The following is a 16,790-nucleotide window of genomic DNA, read 5'->3' as shown; positions in this document are numbered from 1 at the left end:
GCTAGGGATTCAACCCAGGTCTTACATATGCTAAGCACATGCTTTTCTACTGAACTACACCCAGCCCCAGAAGACGAAATACTTTTTCTTCTTTATGTTTTTTCTTTCTTTCTTTCTTCCTTTTTATGATACTGAGGTTGAACCTGAAATAGGGATGTAGGATAAAAAGAGAATTACTGAATATTAGAGGAAACACCCATAAGTCATTGAGATGTAGAAAGCATAGTTATAAATGTTGAGCAACAAGGCCCATGCCCTTGTAAAATGAGGGAAATATGCAAGTGCAGGGAAAATTGGCCTGGAAATTGTGCAGCTCCATCCTGGATCCACCTCCAATCTGGCCCCTGATACAGCTCTTCCATAAATATTGGACCCTGAGCCCAAGTCAGGGCTGCTTCTCACTCTCAAAAGACAGCCTGCATTCTCCCTTGAATGTGAATCTACCTTCCTAAATAAACCTCTGTCTATGTCTTTGTCTGATTTATGATGAAATTCTTTTCCTTCACGTATACCAGGAACCCCCCTGGTCCTGAGTTGAGTTTCCCCTATCTTCTGGGAGCCCCTAGGACCCTTCTCCTGAGGGAAGGACCCTTCTCTTCTGTGACAAACCTGGGGATACCCTACCACTGAGCCACATCCCCAGCCCTTTTTATTTTTTTGAGATAGGGTGTCATTGCTAAATTGCCCAGGCTACCCTTGAGCTTGCCTCAGTTTCCTGAGTTGCTGGGAATATGTGTGGCGTCCTATTTTTTTTTTCCCAAATTTTTTTTCCAGGCACTGGGGATGGAATCCAGGGCCTTGAGCATGCTAGGGAAGCACTATACCACTGATCTCACCCAAGCTCTAGAAGTAGTATATTTTATATTAAAAAGTCAATTATAGGGCTGGGGATGTGGCTCAAGCGGTAGGGCGCTCGCCTAGCGTGCCTGCGGCCCGGGTTCGATCCTCAGCACCACATACAAACAAAGATGTTGTGTCCGCTGAGAACTAAGAAAAAATAAATAAATATTAAAATTCTCTCTCTCTCTCTCTGTCCCCCTCTCTCTCACTCTCTCTTTAAAAAAAAAAAAAGTCAATTATACTGAGTGTGTGGTGGCACATGCCCATAATCCCATCTACTGGGGAAGTTGAGGCAGTAGGATTGTGTATTCAAGACCAACCAAGAGCAACACAGCAAGTCCCTATCTCAAAATAAAATTAAATAAATAAAATGGGGTGGGTGGGTGAGTCCTGAGTATGTTGTGATAGAGCGCTTAGAGCACTCACTGTGGGTGCAAGGGGTCCTGGGTTTTATCCTTAGTACTGAAAAAGTCAATTAGGCCAGGAGAACTGAGTTAGGTGAATGAACTTTATCATCTTTATCTTTCAACTGGTTTAGGGGCCTGTTCCTTCTATAAAATCTTGGTTAGCCTGACACAGCCTAATCTGCCTAGGTTTCCAGATTTCTGTATCTTGCTGCTTGGGCACTGTGATTTCAAGATAGGTTTTTTTCTTCCTTCCTATCTCTAGAGGAAATCTGAGGCTGAGGATAGAATTTCCTTAGTTCATGATGAAAGATAGGCAACTGCTGGCCTCTCTGAACAGACTGTCAGTTTCTAACCTTAAACTGGTTTAAAATAATCTCCCACTAGCCAGACATTGTGGCACATGCCTGTAATCTCTTTTTTTTTTTTTTAAAGAGAGAGTGAGAGAGGAGAGAGAGAGAGAATTTTTAATATTCATTTTTTTTTTAGTTCTCGGCGGACACAACATCTTTGTTGGTATGTGGTGCTGAGGATTGAACCCGGGCCGCACGCATGCCAGGCGAGCACGCTACCGCTTGAGCCACATCCCCAGCCCCATGCCTGTAATCTCAGTGGCTCAGGAGGCTGAGGCAGGAAAATCAAGAATTCTGAACTAGCCTCAGCAATTTAGTGAGGCCTTAAGCAACTCAGTGAGACTCTGTCTCTAAAATATAAAATCCCTGGCTCAGTGGTTAAGTGCTCCTGTGTTCAGTCCTCCTACCAAAAATAAATAAATAAATAAATAAAAAACCTTCCACTTGCTAGGCAGACCCAGCATTGAAAGTTAATTGCCCTTGGGGCTGGGGATGTGGCTCAAGCCGTATCGTGCTCGCCTAGCATGTGTGCGGCCAGGGTTCGATCCTCAGCACCACATACAAATGAAGATGTGTCCGCCGAGAACTAAGAAAAAATAAAGAAAAATGTTAAAATTCTCTCTCTCTCTGTCCCTCTCTCTCTCACTCTCTCTTTAAAAAAAAAAAAAAAAAGAAAGAAAGTTAATTGCCCCCAGTGACTCCTCAAGGAATTTGAGTGATGTCTCTGGCTTGCTTAACTGAGATTTATCTATTCCATGAGTCTGCTAATGAACATGCACATTTATCCTAGTCCACCCTGGGCTGTCTGAGTCAATGCTCAAGGTGGCAGCAGACTCAGGATTATTTTGTGACTGTAGCAAGGGTTAGCTTTGGTGGAGAGGCCAACATGCTCTTATTCCTAGAGATAGAAGTTTGGGGTCAGACACAGTGGGCAATTTGTACCCATACCATATTCTGTCTCAAGAATTCCTTTCATGGTCCTAAAACCCCTGCCTGACTTGTTAGGTTCTAGTTTTATCTGATCTGACCTTCAGTAGAAACTGCATTTTTAACATGGTAACCAGCAGGGATTACCTGTCCCAGGATGCCCTCATTCACCAACATCCTATAATGGCAGAATAGGATAAAAGTGCACAAGTGAGCTGGGAAGATCCAGGGATTTTGTTTGGAGGCTATCAACAGTCTGGCAGAGTTAATCCTGGGAAGCTCACTTTAATTTCCCTGTGCGGAACAACTTTGTCTCATTCCTTAGCTGAATTAGAACCTAACCTAGGTCTGATGCATGCATGAAATAAGACAATGAATGTAAAGAAGATATCTGGATTGGGAAGATATCTTTCCTAACGAGGAGGAGATACTAGGGTGGGGTGCCTAAAGTGCTGCTGAAGATGTTGCATGCAGAACAGCATACAAAATAGCTGCTGACACATACTTAACCAGAGTCCTCAAAGGCCTGTTTTTTTTTTGTTGTTGTTGTTTTGTTTTTAAATCCTTTAAATATTAGTCTAAGTTCTGACTTAAAATGAAGATTTTCAAAGGGCTTCACTCTCTCTCTGCCACCCCTCCTCCACCATTGGAATCAGGGATTGAACACAGGGGTGTTTAAACCATTCAGCCACATCATTTTTTTTTTTTTTAACTTAGAGACGGGGACAGGGGTCTGAGTTGCTTAGGGTCTCTCAAAGATGCAGAGGCTGGCTTTGAATTCACAGGGGTGCACCACCACGCCTGGATTCACTGTTTACTAATAATATTGGCTATAACTTTTGGAGTTCCTTAATGTGTTAGGCACTTTCCTTGTTTTTATCTCTAGCTTTTACAATTTCACTTGACATTTGACCTCTTACCTAATCTGCCAAAGAGCAAGGATTATGAGCTGTGCTCTGAACCCTTATTCAATGCTGCCTTCCCTTCTGGGTAAGAAAGAATTTTGAGGCAGGTGGAAGGAAGGAGGCACAGTTCTAAGAAGTTCTTAGATTCTGGAATACACCTGGTCGTGTAAAGTTCACCTGTTCACACATAAAGTTTTTCTTTTACCCAAGTCATTGAACCAGCGACGTATTCCATCGGCCATCTTGGTTGTGGCAACTCTAACACCTTTGGTATTTTTCTGTGACAATAACCAAGGAAAGCAGACCGTGTCGCCCATAGCCAGGCTTCCTAAAAAACCCCAGCTCCTCTCTGGGTAAGGAGCGCCGCTTTCCGACCCACTAGGTGGGCCATGTGAAGCACGGCCTACTCAATCGCCCCGCTCCCGGGTCGCGGCTCGGAGCCGGCAGGGGAGGGGCTCGTTCGGGCCACGCCGGCCCACGCCCGAAGCTCCGCCCCTCATTTAAATACGCGGCGCCGGCGAGTGCGTCGAGCTCGCCGCGGACCCAAGATGGCGGCGTGTGGACGTGTACGGAGGATGTTCCGCTTGTCGGCGGCGCTGCAGCTGCTGCTGCTAGCGGCGGCCGGGGCCGACAAACTCACTGGCCAGGGCGGCCACAACCAAGGCCAAGGCCTGGCCGCCAACTTTGTGCCTTTCCTAGGGCAGGCTGCAGGCGGCGGCCCGGTAGGTCAGCAGCCGCCCCAGTTGCCTCAGTCATCGCAGCTCCAGCAGCAGCAGCAGCAACAACAGCAGCAGCAGCAGCAGCAGCAGCAGCAGCAGCCGCCTCAGCAGCCTTTCCTCGCGGGTGGGCCTCCAGCCCGTCGGGGAGGAGCGGGGCCCGGCGGGGCTGGCGGGGGCTGGAAACTGGCGGAGGAAGAGTCCTGCAGGGAGGACGTGACCCGTGTGTGCCCCAAGCACACCTGGAGCAACAACCTGGCGGTGCTCGAATGTCTGCAGGACGTGAGGGAGGTGAGGAAGCGGACCGGGCTGAGAGGGATAGGCCTGGTGTGGGCTCAAGGGTGTAGCTGGCCTGGAAGCCGCCGATGCCGGTCTGCTGCTTCCTTAGTGCTGCTTCACTCGCTCCGCGGCGCTTTCAGGGAAGTGGACCCCACCCCCACACCTACCCCTTCCTTCCTTCCCCGGCCTTCGTTCCTTCTCTCCTTGTTGTGAGGTCTCGGCCGAAGACCTCAGCTCCCGGCCGCAATTCACGAAGGCCCAGAACGTGTTCCTGTTTGCTCCTGTCTTTTGTGTGATGCTCTATGTAGAGTGGTTCTTCGCCGAAAACCAATTTGGGATTTTGCCATCAGTCTTGACCTGGACAATTTGTAACAATCCATTTAAACATGAAAAATGGTTGGCGTACTTAAGTTGTTAAAGACCGACCTGCTTTATGAGCAGTAGGTAATGTTTCGTTAGGTAACACAGGTTCTGTTCTGGTGTGTGTTGCAGTCAGCTGCAGAATTTACTGTCTTTACCCTATTCTTTTGTAATTCGCAAATTTGTATTATTTATTTGGTGTTGAAACTAATGTATTCTTTTTTTTTCTTCCAATTCTTTGGTAAATTTGTAGAGCTATTTTGCCAGGTGACTAGGAGACCTAAAGCTTAAAAAGTTGAGGCAGCATTTGAAGCTGTAATAAATGTTTGTGATTGGGCCTTTAGAGGTCCGAATACAATTTCTCTCTTCCTCTCCCCCTCTCCTCTCCCTCCTTCTCCCTCTAGCCCCCTGATAAAGTGTAGCTTTATCACTGAGCTACATCCCCAGCCTTTTTTATTTTTTGAGACAGGCTCTGCCTAAGTTGCTTAAGACCTCTCTAGGTTGCTGAGGCTGGCCTCGAACTTGTGATCCTCCTGCCTCAGCCTTCCCATTCTCTGGGATTATAGGCATGCACCATTGTGCCCGGCTTGAATACCTCTTAATTAGATTTGGCTTTGATATTGCTTGCTGTGTGATTCAGGTAAGAGACATTGATAATTTTTCTCTAGATTTAATAGTGCTTCTAAGTGCACAGTTTGACAATTCTTAAAGTTTGGAAGGCAATCTAGTAGAAAACAATTTTTTAAAAAAATTTTTATTATTGGTTGTTCAAAACATTACATAGTTCTTGAGATATCATATTTCATATATTTGATTCAAGTGGGTTATGAACTCCCATTTTTACCCCGTGTACAGATTGCAGAATCACAACGGTTACACATCCACTGTTTTACATATTGCCATATTAGTGTCTGTTGTATTCTGTTGCCTTTCCTATCCTCTACTATCCCCCCTCCCCTCCCCTCAATTTTTTTTTTTTTTTTAAAGAGAGAGTGACAGAGGAGAGAGAGAGAGAGAGAGAATTTTTTTAATGTTTTATTGTTTAGTTATCGGCAGACAACATCTTTATTTGTATGTGGTGCTGAGGATTGAACCCAGGCCGCACGCATGTCAGGCGAGCGCTCTACCGCTTGAGCCACATCCCCAGCCCTCAATTTTTTTTTTTATACTAGGAATTGACTCCAGAGTTTTGCCTTGCACATGCTAGGCAAGAGTTCTTCCACTGTGAAATACTTTTTCCAAAGGTGTAGGTACACAGAATTACTTTCAAAATTTTGGCAAGTAGAATGAAGCTGTTGATTGATACTTTTTTAAAAAAAAATTTTTTCTGAGTTGTAGTTGGAAACAATACCTTTATTCTATTTATTTCCTTTTATATGGTGCTGAGGATTGAACCCAGTGCCTTGCACATGCGAGGCAAGCGCTTTACTGCTGAGCCTCAACCCCAGCCCCTTGTTATTGTTTTTTTTTTAAGACATTGATGGACCTTTATTTTATTCATTCATTTATATTTAGTGCTGAGGATTGAACCCAGTGCTTCACACATGCTAGGCAAGTGTTCTACCACCCAGCCAAACCCCACCCCCCTTGATATTGTTTTATTTGGCATATTGTATCATCACAATTATTTAAGGGAATAGTCTTGGGAAAAATGACTGGTTTGTAGAAATTTGCTACCGTTGGCAATTTTCTCCTTCTTACCACTGTGATATTTGCTCTAGTGTTATATATAAAAGTAATTCAGGGGGGCTGGAGATGTGGCTCAAGCAGTAGCGCGCTCGCCTGGCATGCGTGCGGCCCGGGTTCGATCCTCAGCACCACATACCAACAAAGATGTTGTGTCGGCCGAGAACTAAAAAAAATAAATAAATAAGTATTAAAAATTTTCTCTCCTCTCTCCTCTCTCACTCTCTCTTTAAAAAAAAAAAAGTAATTCAGGGCTGGAGATGTGGCTCAAGCGGTAGCGTGCTCGTCTGGCTTGCGTGCGGCCTGGGTTCGATCCTCAGCACCACATACAAAAAAAAAAAGATGTTGTGTCTGCTGATAACTAAAAAATAAATATTAAAATTCTCTCTCTCTCCTCCTCTCTCACTCTCTCTTTTAAAAAAAAAAGTAATTCAGAAGATGCAAATACATACATAACTGGGTGCAGTGGCACAGCTGTAACAACTTGGGAGGTAAAGCAGAAGGATATCAAGTTGGAGGCCAGCTTCAGGAATTTAGTGAGATCTTGAGCAACTTAGTGAGACACTGTCTCAAAATTAAAAATAAAAAAGGATGTGAATATAGTTCAGTGGTAGAGCACCTCTGGATTTAATTTCCAGTACCAAAAAAAGAAAAGGCATATACATAATCAGGAAACAGTTTCCAGAGTTACCAGAAATGTGGACTCTTACATGACTTCTTATCTATAGCTTGAAGATTAGAGGAACAGTTATTCTTTAATTTTATTCTTTAATTGTTCCTCTAGTAGTTACAGCTAAGATTCTTGGTCTTTTTTTATTGTTGTTTTGTGGTACTGGGTATTGAACCCAGAGGCCCTCTACCTCTGAGCCGTATTCCCAGTCCTTTATTATTATTATTATTATTATTTTTTAAAGAGTTTCTGACTAAATTTCCCAGGCTGGTTCAGGAGATTCTCCTGCCTCAGATTCCTTAGTTGGAGTGCTTGGCTTTTATTTGGAGTGCTTGGCTTTTATTTGGACTTTGAAGGTAGATAATAGGTATAGGCTCCTCAAACAGGTCCTTATGTTGGGGACCAAACACATTGCTAGTGGATTGTGGCAGAAACAGGATGTTTTTAGGGACAGTGGCAAAAAGTAGCCCATTTAAGGAGTGCATGTCTCTTTGTATGCGTTAAGGACATGTGGAAACCACCACTTATAGGAGCAATGGTCCTTTGTCGTGTGTAGAAGGGTGTAGAGGCATGCATCATCCACAAATTACTTAGATTTGTCTAATTTTGATGTCTGCTTAATTTAGTAGGTACTATTTTTCTTTCACTTGTTCATATATAAAGACACCTAGACTGGCCTGAAAATTTAGTCCCTGCTCTTCCATTGACTAAGATTCCCAGCAAGGATATAATTTTAATAACTATATTTTTCTTACTTTGTGGGTATAATGTATATAAATGAGATCCTGTATCATCTTTGTAACTTTCCAGGCTACCTAATTCAGTGCTGGGATCAGGAAACATTGTCGACTGATTGAGGATGAGTAAACTAATGGATGTGGTTTTATGCTTCAGAGGAAGAAAGATGTCATGCAAATTGGAGATAGGCTATTTTTGTTGGAGTGAGGGAGCTAAATTTCCAATTTAATGAATTTTCCTCTAATTTTATATATAGAAATATTAAAAGAAGAGTACCATGAATCCTGTGTATATTCTTTAGGAAGTGGAGTTACTAAAGAAAGCAAAAGGAAATTTCTTTCCACTTAGTTTAAGAATTGATTGAGTCCAGGGCTGGGGATATAGCTCAGTTGGTAGAGTGCTTGCCTAGCTCGAATACACAAGGCTCTGGGTTCAATCCCCAGCACCACAAAACAAAACAAAACAAAAAAAGAAAAACAAAAAAACAATAACAGCTGGGCACATTTGAAGAGAAATGAATGGAATATGTTTTCTGGGATTTTCTTTTTTGGGGGGAGGGTACTGGGTATTGAACCCAGGGCCACTTAACCACTGAGCTACATCCCCAGCCCTTTTTATTTTTTATTTTGAGACAGGGTCTCACTAAGTTGCTTAGGGCCTTGCTAGCTAAGTTGCTGAGGCTAGCTTTGAATTTGGTATCCTCCTGCCTCAGCCTCCCAAGTCAAAAAGGGCTTGCTGAATACTAGTTCCACCACTTACAATGTAATGTAAAAAAGTTACTTTATCTTTCTGAGCCTATTTTTAATCTAAATTAATAATACCGTTCAGCCTGGGATGGTGGTACACACCTGTAATCCCAGCCACTTGGGAGGCTGAGGCAGAAGAATCACAAATTCAAGGCCATCTTAGGCAAATAGGTGAGACTCTATCTCAAAATAAAAAAGGGCTGGGGATGTAGCAGAGTAGTAGAGCACCTGGGGTTCAATCTTAAGGAAGGAAGGGAGACAGACTACTACCAACCTCAAAGTACTAAGAGTATTAAATGGGATAATAGAGATCATGTAGTGCACTATCTCATGTATATATACATAGTGTAGTGAAAGGTTAAAAACATCTGAGTAGTAGTAGGGATTGAACTCAAGGATTCCCTCATGCTAAGCAACACTCTACCACTGAAGTACATACCCAGCTCTTTTTTAGATTTTTTTTTTTTTTTTGACAGAGTCTTTCTAAGTTGCCTAGGCTATCTGTGAATTTGTGATTGTCCTGCCTTAGCTTCCAGAGTAACTGGAATTATACAGGTATCATCATCATCATCATCATCATCATTATTTTTAGCAATAGTAGGAATCCAACCAGGGCCTGGCATACTTGGCAAGCTCTCTACTGCTGAACTACATCCCTTTATTACTTTTTTAAGAAAAAATAAATTTATATATTCTAATTTGTTATACATGACAGCAGAATACATTTCAATTCGTAGTACACATTTTCCCTTCTTACCCCTCCCTCACCTTTGCCCTATCCAAAGTTCCTCCATTCCTCCCATGCTTCCCCTCTCACCTCCATTATTGATTAGCATCCACAAATGAGTAATATTCCATTGTGCATATATGCTACAGTTTCTTTATCCATTCATCTACTGAAGTGTATCTAGATTGGTTCCACAGTTTAGCTATTGTGAATTGTGCTGCTATAAACATTGATGTGGCTGTGTCACTTATATGCTGTTTTTAAGTTCTTTGGGTACAAACTGAGGAGTAGGATAGCTGGGTCAAACGGTAGTTCCATCCCAGGTTTCCCAAGGAATCTCCATACTGCTTTCCAGATTGGCTGCACCAATTTGCAGTCCCACCAGCAATGTAGGAGTGTACTTTTTCCCCCAATCCTTGCCAACGCTTTGTGTTCTTAATAGCTACCATTTTGATGGAGTGAGATGAAATCTTAGAGTAGTTTTCATTTGCATTTCTCTAATTGCTAGAGATGTTGAACAGTTTTTCATACATTTGTTCATCGATTGCATATCATTTTCTGAGAAGTGTCATACAGTTCCTTAGTGTCTATTCAGTTCCTTAGCCCATTTATTGATGGGGTTATTTGTTTTTTTTTGGTTAAGGTTTTTGAGTTTATTATTACTTTTTTTACTTTGTTTTGCTTTGGTACGGGGATTGAACCCAGGGGCACTTTACCACTGAGCTACATTCCCAGTCCTTTTTATTTTGAGATACTGTTTTGCTGAGTTGCTGAGGGTCTTATTAGATTGCTGAGGCTGACCTCCATCCAATTTGTGATCCTTGTCTCTGGGATTATAGGTATGTACCACTGTGCCTTATTTATTATTATTTTTTAAATGAAGAAACAGAGGTTAAGTACCTTGCCTCAAAAAAGTCAATCCAAATTTAAGATAGTTCTCTCATCTCTAACCCCATGGCATTTATAATCTCGGACTGTCCTATCTGTTGTGGGGGTCAACAGGCATTTGTAACTATTGAGCAGCGGAAACATGGCTAGTTTGAATTGAGATGTGCTATAAGATACACTTCTGGGGCTGGTGTTGTGGTTCAGCGGTAGAGCGCTTGCCTAGCACATGCGAGGCCCTGGGTTCGATCCTCAGCACCACATAAAAATAAATAAATAAAGATATTGTGTCCAACTAAAAAATACATATATATTAAAAAAAGTGTAAGATACCTTCATTTAGAAGACAGTGCAAAAGAATGAAAATAATACCAACTTTTATATTGATTACATGTTTAAATGGTAATTTAGATATTTTAGATATGTTGAAATACTTTTTTCCCCCCAATACTGGGTACTGAACCCAAGGGTACTTTACTACTAATCTGTATCCAGTCCTTTTTTATTTTTTATTTTAAGAGAAGGTCTTGCTAAATTGTTGGTGCTATCCCCTGACTTTCCATTCTCCTACTTCAGCCTCCATAGTAGCTGGGATTACAAGCATATGCCTCCAGGCTCAGCTAAAAGTCATTATTAAAATGAATTTTGCTGTTTAAAAAATGTGACCACTAGAAAACAAAGTTACATATATTTCTTGCAGTCTGCTTCTATTGAACAAAACTGTCTTGGTGAAAATGATACCTTTCTAAAAACCATAATGTAAATTATAAAATAATAAGTGCTATTTGGAAGGATAAATTAAATCTATGTGCATATATAGGGAACACAATTGAGAGGATTAGAAAAAGGATGTGCCCAGTTTTTCATTCTTCTTAAGTCTGTGTTTCATATAACAAAATTCTTAATTTAGTCACTTTTAAATGCCTCTTAATCTTGTTAATGGATGGATCACACATTCAGCATGCCTAATCTATGAACTGTAAGGAGTGATTTAACTTTTTCAATTTGAGAGGAAAGGTACTCTGATAAAACTGGAAGTCAGTAAGTGATTCCTTTGACTTCCTTTGGTTGAGTTAGATAAATTTGAAACTTAAGGAAGAATCTCAAGTGATGGCCCTCAGAACAGTGCCAGTACTCTCTTATCTGCATTAAAATAGAGTGTGGAGAAACAGGAAGTGTGGACTGGAATCTAAAAACAATGAATGAAAAGAACCAAGCATCTGTTTTCATTCAGCTTTAATAATTTTACTGAGTTAGATGAATGTGTGGTATTTACAGTACCTGTAAATTCTCCCACAGGAGGTTTAAATAGCACTTGTAACTCTTTATCAGGACAATCAGTGAAAATGGGGGCTGACCTAAATTCTTGGAACTATACACTTATAAAATGGAACAGACTCTTTCTTAAGGTTGGGGTTGTAGCTCAGTGGCAGAGCGCTTGCCTAGCGTGAGGCACTGGGTTCAATCCTCAGCACCATATAAAAATAAAAATAAATAAATAAAGATAGTGTGTCCACCCACAACTAAAAATATTAAAAAGAAAATAGAACAAGAGTTGGGGTTGTGACTCAGTGTAGAGCGCTTGCCTAGCATGTGTAAGACACTGGGTTCGATTCTCAGCACTACATACAAATAAATAAAATAAAGATCCATCAACAACTAAAAAATATTAAAAGAAAATAGACTCTTAAAATATTTTTGTGTTCCTGATTTAAAAAAATAATAAATGTGATTTATATTTAAAATTGTAAGCAAGATAAACAGTGAAGTGAAATGATACATGAGAAAAATTAAGAGGAGAATATGGATATAAATTCTTTTTTCATTTAAAAAAATTTTTTTTATTCTAATTTGTTATATATGACAGAGTGCATTACAATTCATATTACACATGTATAGCACAATTTTTCATATCTCTGGTTATATACAAAGTATATTCACACCATTTGTGAACATGTACTTAGGGTAATAATATCCATCTCATTCCACCATCTTTTTTACCCCCATCTCCCATCCTCAATTCTTTTTCATTTTTTTTTTAGAGAGAGTGAGAGAAGAGAGAGAGAGAGAGAGAATTTTTAATATTTATTTTTTAGTTCTCGGCAGACACAACATCTTTGTTAGTATGTGGTGCTGAGGATCGAACCTGGGCCGCACCCGTGCCAGGCGAGCGCACTACCGCTTGAGCCACATCCCCAGCCCTAGTGAGGTTTCATTTGTAATTTAAGTTTCAACTAAAAAATAATACCTAAGTGTTGCTCAGGGGTAGATCACTTGCCTGTTGTGTGCAAGGCCCTGGGTTCAATCTCCAGCACCAAAAAAACAAAACAGTTAGCCTGCAGAGATGAGATTGTGGCTCAGTGGCAGAGCACTTGCCTCACATGTATGAGGCCCTGGGTTTAATCCTCAGCACCACATAAAAATAAATAAATAAAGATATTGTGTCCATCTACAACTTTAAAAAAAAAAAAAGCCTGCAGATCACTTAACAGAGTTCTTATGTTGGCTAGATCAGCCTTGTACTGTGGAAAACAACATGAAGTGGACAATTATTTTAAGGATGCAGAAGAGGATGTAATGGAAAGTTTTAATAATGAACAAAATCTGCCACATATTAATTAGTGTAATCTATTGAGTATACATCGTTATATATGAAGTAAAAATAAACAGAAGAACCAATCAATGTGGCCACACCTGTAATTCCAGCGGCTCCAGAGACTGAGACAGGAGGATTGTGAGTTCAAAGCCAGCCTCAGTAACAGTGAGGCACTAAGCAACTCAGTGAGACTCTAAATAAAATGCAAAAAAGGGCTGGGTATGTGGTTCAGTGGTGAGTACCCGAGTTCAATCCCAAATACCTACAGATAGATAGATAGATAGATAGGTGGGTAGGTGGGTGGATGGATGATAAGGTCCTATAGTCATATGGAGTTTGTGATAAGAGGAAAGGCAGTATAGTAAGTTGAAGAACAGAATGGGCATTGGAGCTATATATAGCTATAGATGGACTCCTGAATTCAAATCCTAGCTCACTTACCTTCCAGTGAGTGACCTTGGACAGATTAATATTTTAAGCCTTCAATTATCTGTAAATGGCCTTTCCATTCCCTTTCCTCTTTGTTACTACAGATGAAATTGTTTCAGAACAATTGTCCAATTGTTCACTGTCTTAGGAGAAAAGTGAAATAAATGTAATGTTCCACACATTTTTTATAATCCTTCCAAAGCTCCTGCATGAAAACTGTGGGGTAAGGTCAAGAACATTGTGTAGTCTTTTAAATATATACATGTTGAAGTTATGAATTCAAACAGGTAAATACTCTGGGTAAAGAATTTCCATTCTGGGGCTGGGGCTGTAGCTCAGCAGTAGAGCGCCCGCCCTCACACTTGTGAGGCACTAGGTTCAATCCTCAGCACCACATAAAAATAAGTGAGTAAAGATATTGTGTTCATTGGCAACTAAAATAAAAAAGAATTTCCATTCTGCCAAATATTCTTTAGTTCTTTTGGCTCAAAGTATGTCTAAATTTGGAATATATTGCCTATCAATGGAAAACTCCATTCTTACATGTAAGCTGGAAAAAAATAGTTTTTTTTTTAAATTTAAAAAATTAAAGTTTTTGTCTTTTGAAGATTCTATTACTTAAAACACATCCTCCCTCTGTAAAATGGAATGACTAAAAACAGCTGTGCTATCAGCTGGGAAATAAAAGGCATTGATTGTATTGTTTTAAAACCTGTGTAAAATCAGATAAATACAGAAATTAAGTTTTCGGAGACGGCTTTTCAGAGGGAAAGTAGTATATAAGGACTTTTGTTCTTTTATTGCTAAGGTTGGAAATTTTCTCTAGCCTATGAAATAGCCTGTAATATTGGAGTATAAATATTAACTTAGTCACACATGAAGGACAGTGCAAAATATTTTCAATATGTCAACCTTTCAGAGGTAATTAGGCAACATAGGTAGTTTTGAAATAGTTGAAATTCTATAATTTCACACTAAGACTGGTAGATTTATTACAACCTATTTATTTTAAGTATAGATAAAAGCTTTTAGTATGTCTGGCAGTTGTTTTTTAATCATTATAAGAAGTTTCAGGAATTTATACTATTTTATATTTTGCTTTCAGTTTGAAAGTATATCTGAAATAGAGCCAGGCATGATGGCTCATGCCTGTAATCCCAGCAACTCAGGAAGCTGAGGCAGGAGGATCATGAATTCAAAAGCAGCCTCAGCAATTTAGCAAGACCCTAAGCAACTTAGTGAGAACTTGTCTCAAAATTAAAAAAAAAAAAAAAAAAAAAAAGTACTGGGGATGTGACTTAGTGGTTAAGTGCCTCTGGGTCCAATCTCTGGCAATAATATTATATTTAGAGGTTGGGGATGTGGCTCAAGCTGTAGTGCGCTCGCCTGGCATGGGTGCGGCCTGGGTTCAATCCTCAGCACCACATACAAAACAAAGATGTTGTATCTGCCAATAATTAAAAAATAAATATTGAAAAACTCTCTCTCTCCCTCTCTCCCTCTATCTTTAAAAAAAAAAAACTTCTAAAAAAATATTATATTTAGAATCAGGATAGGATTGAACCCAGGGGTGCTTAACCATTGAAACACATCCCTAGCCCTTTTTTAATATTATATTTAGAGACAGGGTCTCGCTGAGTTGCTAAGTGCCTTGCTAAATTGCTGATGCTGGCTTTGAACTTGTGATCCTCCTGCCTCAGCCTCCTAAACTGCTGGGATTACAGGCATGCACCACTCTGCCTGGCTACCCATTTTATATATATCTAATTTTTTAAAAAAATTAAAGTCTGTTTTCTAATGCCCAACTTTGAGAAAGCTACTTTTAGCATGAGAGTTGTATAGGTATAATTTTGTGTCAAAATGGTTAACTTGGGCTGGGGTCATGGCTCAGTGGTAGAGCGCTTGCCTTGCATGTGTGAGGCGCTGGGTTCGATTCTCAGCACCACATATCAGCATCACATATCAATTAATTAAAAAAAGATCCATCAACAACCAAAAAATATATAAAAAAATAAAAATTAAAAAGGTCAACTTGTTTTATAACTCTGAGCTAAACCCTTTTGCCAACATACAGGATAAAATGTTTCTGTTCAATTTATTATCATTTAGGGCAAGATTAACTTCCATAACCCCAAAATATCAATGACTTAACACAAGAAGTTTTGGGAGATTGTCCACCACCTGGTGATCCAGAGACCCTGATTCTCCCATTTTGCGATTCTGTTCATTTCCTAGGACTTTGGAGTCTTCTGCTTTCAAGCAGGAAAGGGAGTCAAGAAGCACTGCTCCTTTTTTTAAGCCCTTATCACTGCCCCCCTCGCCCCATCAAGGTGGAATTCACATACTCTTCACCTATTTAACCACTTGTTCTTAAAAGCTGAGGTGATTAGTTCTGTTCTTACCACACTTTATTAGAACTCTTTTTTTTTTTTGAATTTTTTAATATATATTTTTTAGTTTTTCGGCGGACACAACATCTTTGTATGTGATGCTGAGGATCAAACCCGGGCCGCATGCATGCCAGGCGAGCGCGCTACCGCTTGAGCCACATCCCCAGCCTCTCATTAGAACTCTTCACATGGCACAGATGATATACTCCAAGTGAGAACTCTAATAAGCTCTGTCAGTTTTCTTGGACAAGTTAGATCAAGTTCATGTGTCCCTCTTTGATTTGTCATATCAAGACATTTTTATTCTAGCATACACAAAGCCCCCTGGGTTCATCCCGTAGCTGGGGGCTAGGGAGATAGCTCATTGGTATAGCACTTGCCTAACATGCATGAAGCCCTACATTGGATCCCCAGAACTGCAAAAACAAAAACAAAAACAAAACAATCCCCAACCTGTGGGAGGAAAAAAAACAACAAACATTTTTTTATCACTCAGTGATAGAGTGCTTGCCTGAGATGTGCAAGGCCCTGGGCTTTGATCCCCAGCACCTCAAAAAGAGAAAAAACAATTCTTCTCTTTTTTTCCTTCTGTTTTTTTTTTTTTTTTTTTGTGTGTGTGTGTGTGTGTGTGTTGGGGGGGGGTGGGTACTGGAGATTGAACTCAGGGGCTCTTAACTACTGAGCCATGTCCCCAGCCCTTTGGTTCTGCAAAATTTCTTAGAACCTAACTAAATTATTAAGGCTGGCCTCCTCTTGCAGTCCTCCTGCCTCAGCTTCCCAGATAGCTGGGATTACTGGTGTGTACCACTGTCCCAAACTGGAAGAAAGAATTTTGGCTCCTTTGCTTAAGATTTGGGGCAGTTGGGCTGGGGATGTGGCTTAAGCGGTAGCGCGCTCGCCTGGCATGCGTGTGGCCCGGGTTCGATCCTCAGCACCGCATACAAACAAAGATGTGTGTTCGCCGGAAAAAAACTAAAAAAAATAAATAAATATTTAAAAAAAAGATTTGGGGCAGTTTATTAGAAAGTATTTAAAAATTTACTTTAGATAATTGGTAAGAACTATTCCTATGTTAAGGTAAAACTTAACTATAGATATTTTTTACTTATTATTATTTTTGGGTACCCAGGGTGTTTAAC

General features: G+C 40.4%; 1 protein-coding gene across 3 annotated transcripts in view; it reads left to right on the top strand.

Annotated features, from left to right (window-relative positions):
- The first annotated feature begins 3,944 nt into the window (after positions 1 to 3,944).
- The window catches only part of Glg1 (golgi glycoprotein 1), a 123,177-nt gene continuing 110,331 nt past the window's right edge, over positions 3,945 to 16,790 (top strand). For 2 of the 3 annotated variants that reach the window (XM_078032662.1, XM_021721734.3), the window contains exon 1: positions 3,945 to 4,436. In XM_078032662.1, coding sequence (XP_077888788.1) covers positions 3,978 to 4,436 — 459 coding nt within the window. In that variant the 5' untranslated portion in view covers positions 3,945 to 3,977. The remainder of the gene's footprint in view (positions 4,437 to 16,790) is intronic. The other variant, XM_005318423.4, reaches the window with a different exon arrangement.

The sequence above is a fragment of the Ictidomys tridecemlineatus genome, chromosome 15 (genome assembly GCF_052094955.1).
Source record: "Ictidomys tridecemlineatus isolate mIctTri1 chromosome 15, mIctTri1.hap1, whole genome shotgun sequence".
In the NCBI taxonomy this organism is placed as follows: Eukaryota; Metazoa; Chordata; class Mammalia; order Rodentia; family Sciuridae; genus Ictidomys; species Ictidomys tridecemlineatus.
Note: the sequence above shows the minus strand (reverse complement) of the source record. Positions and strands in the feature narration are given on the sequence as shown.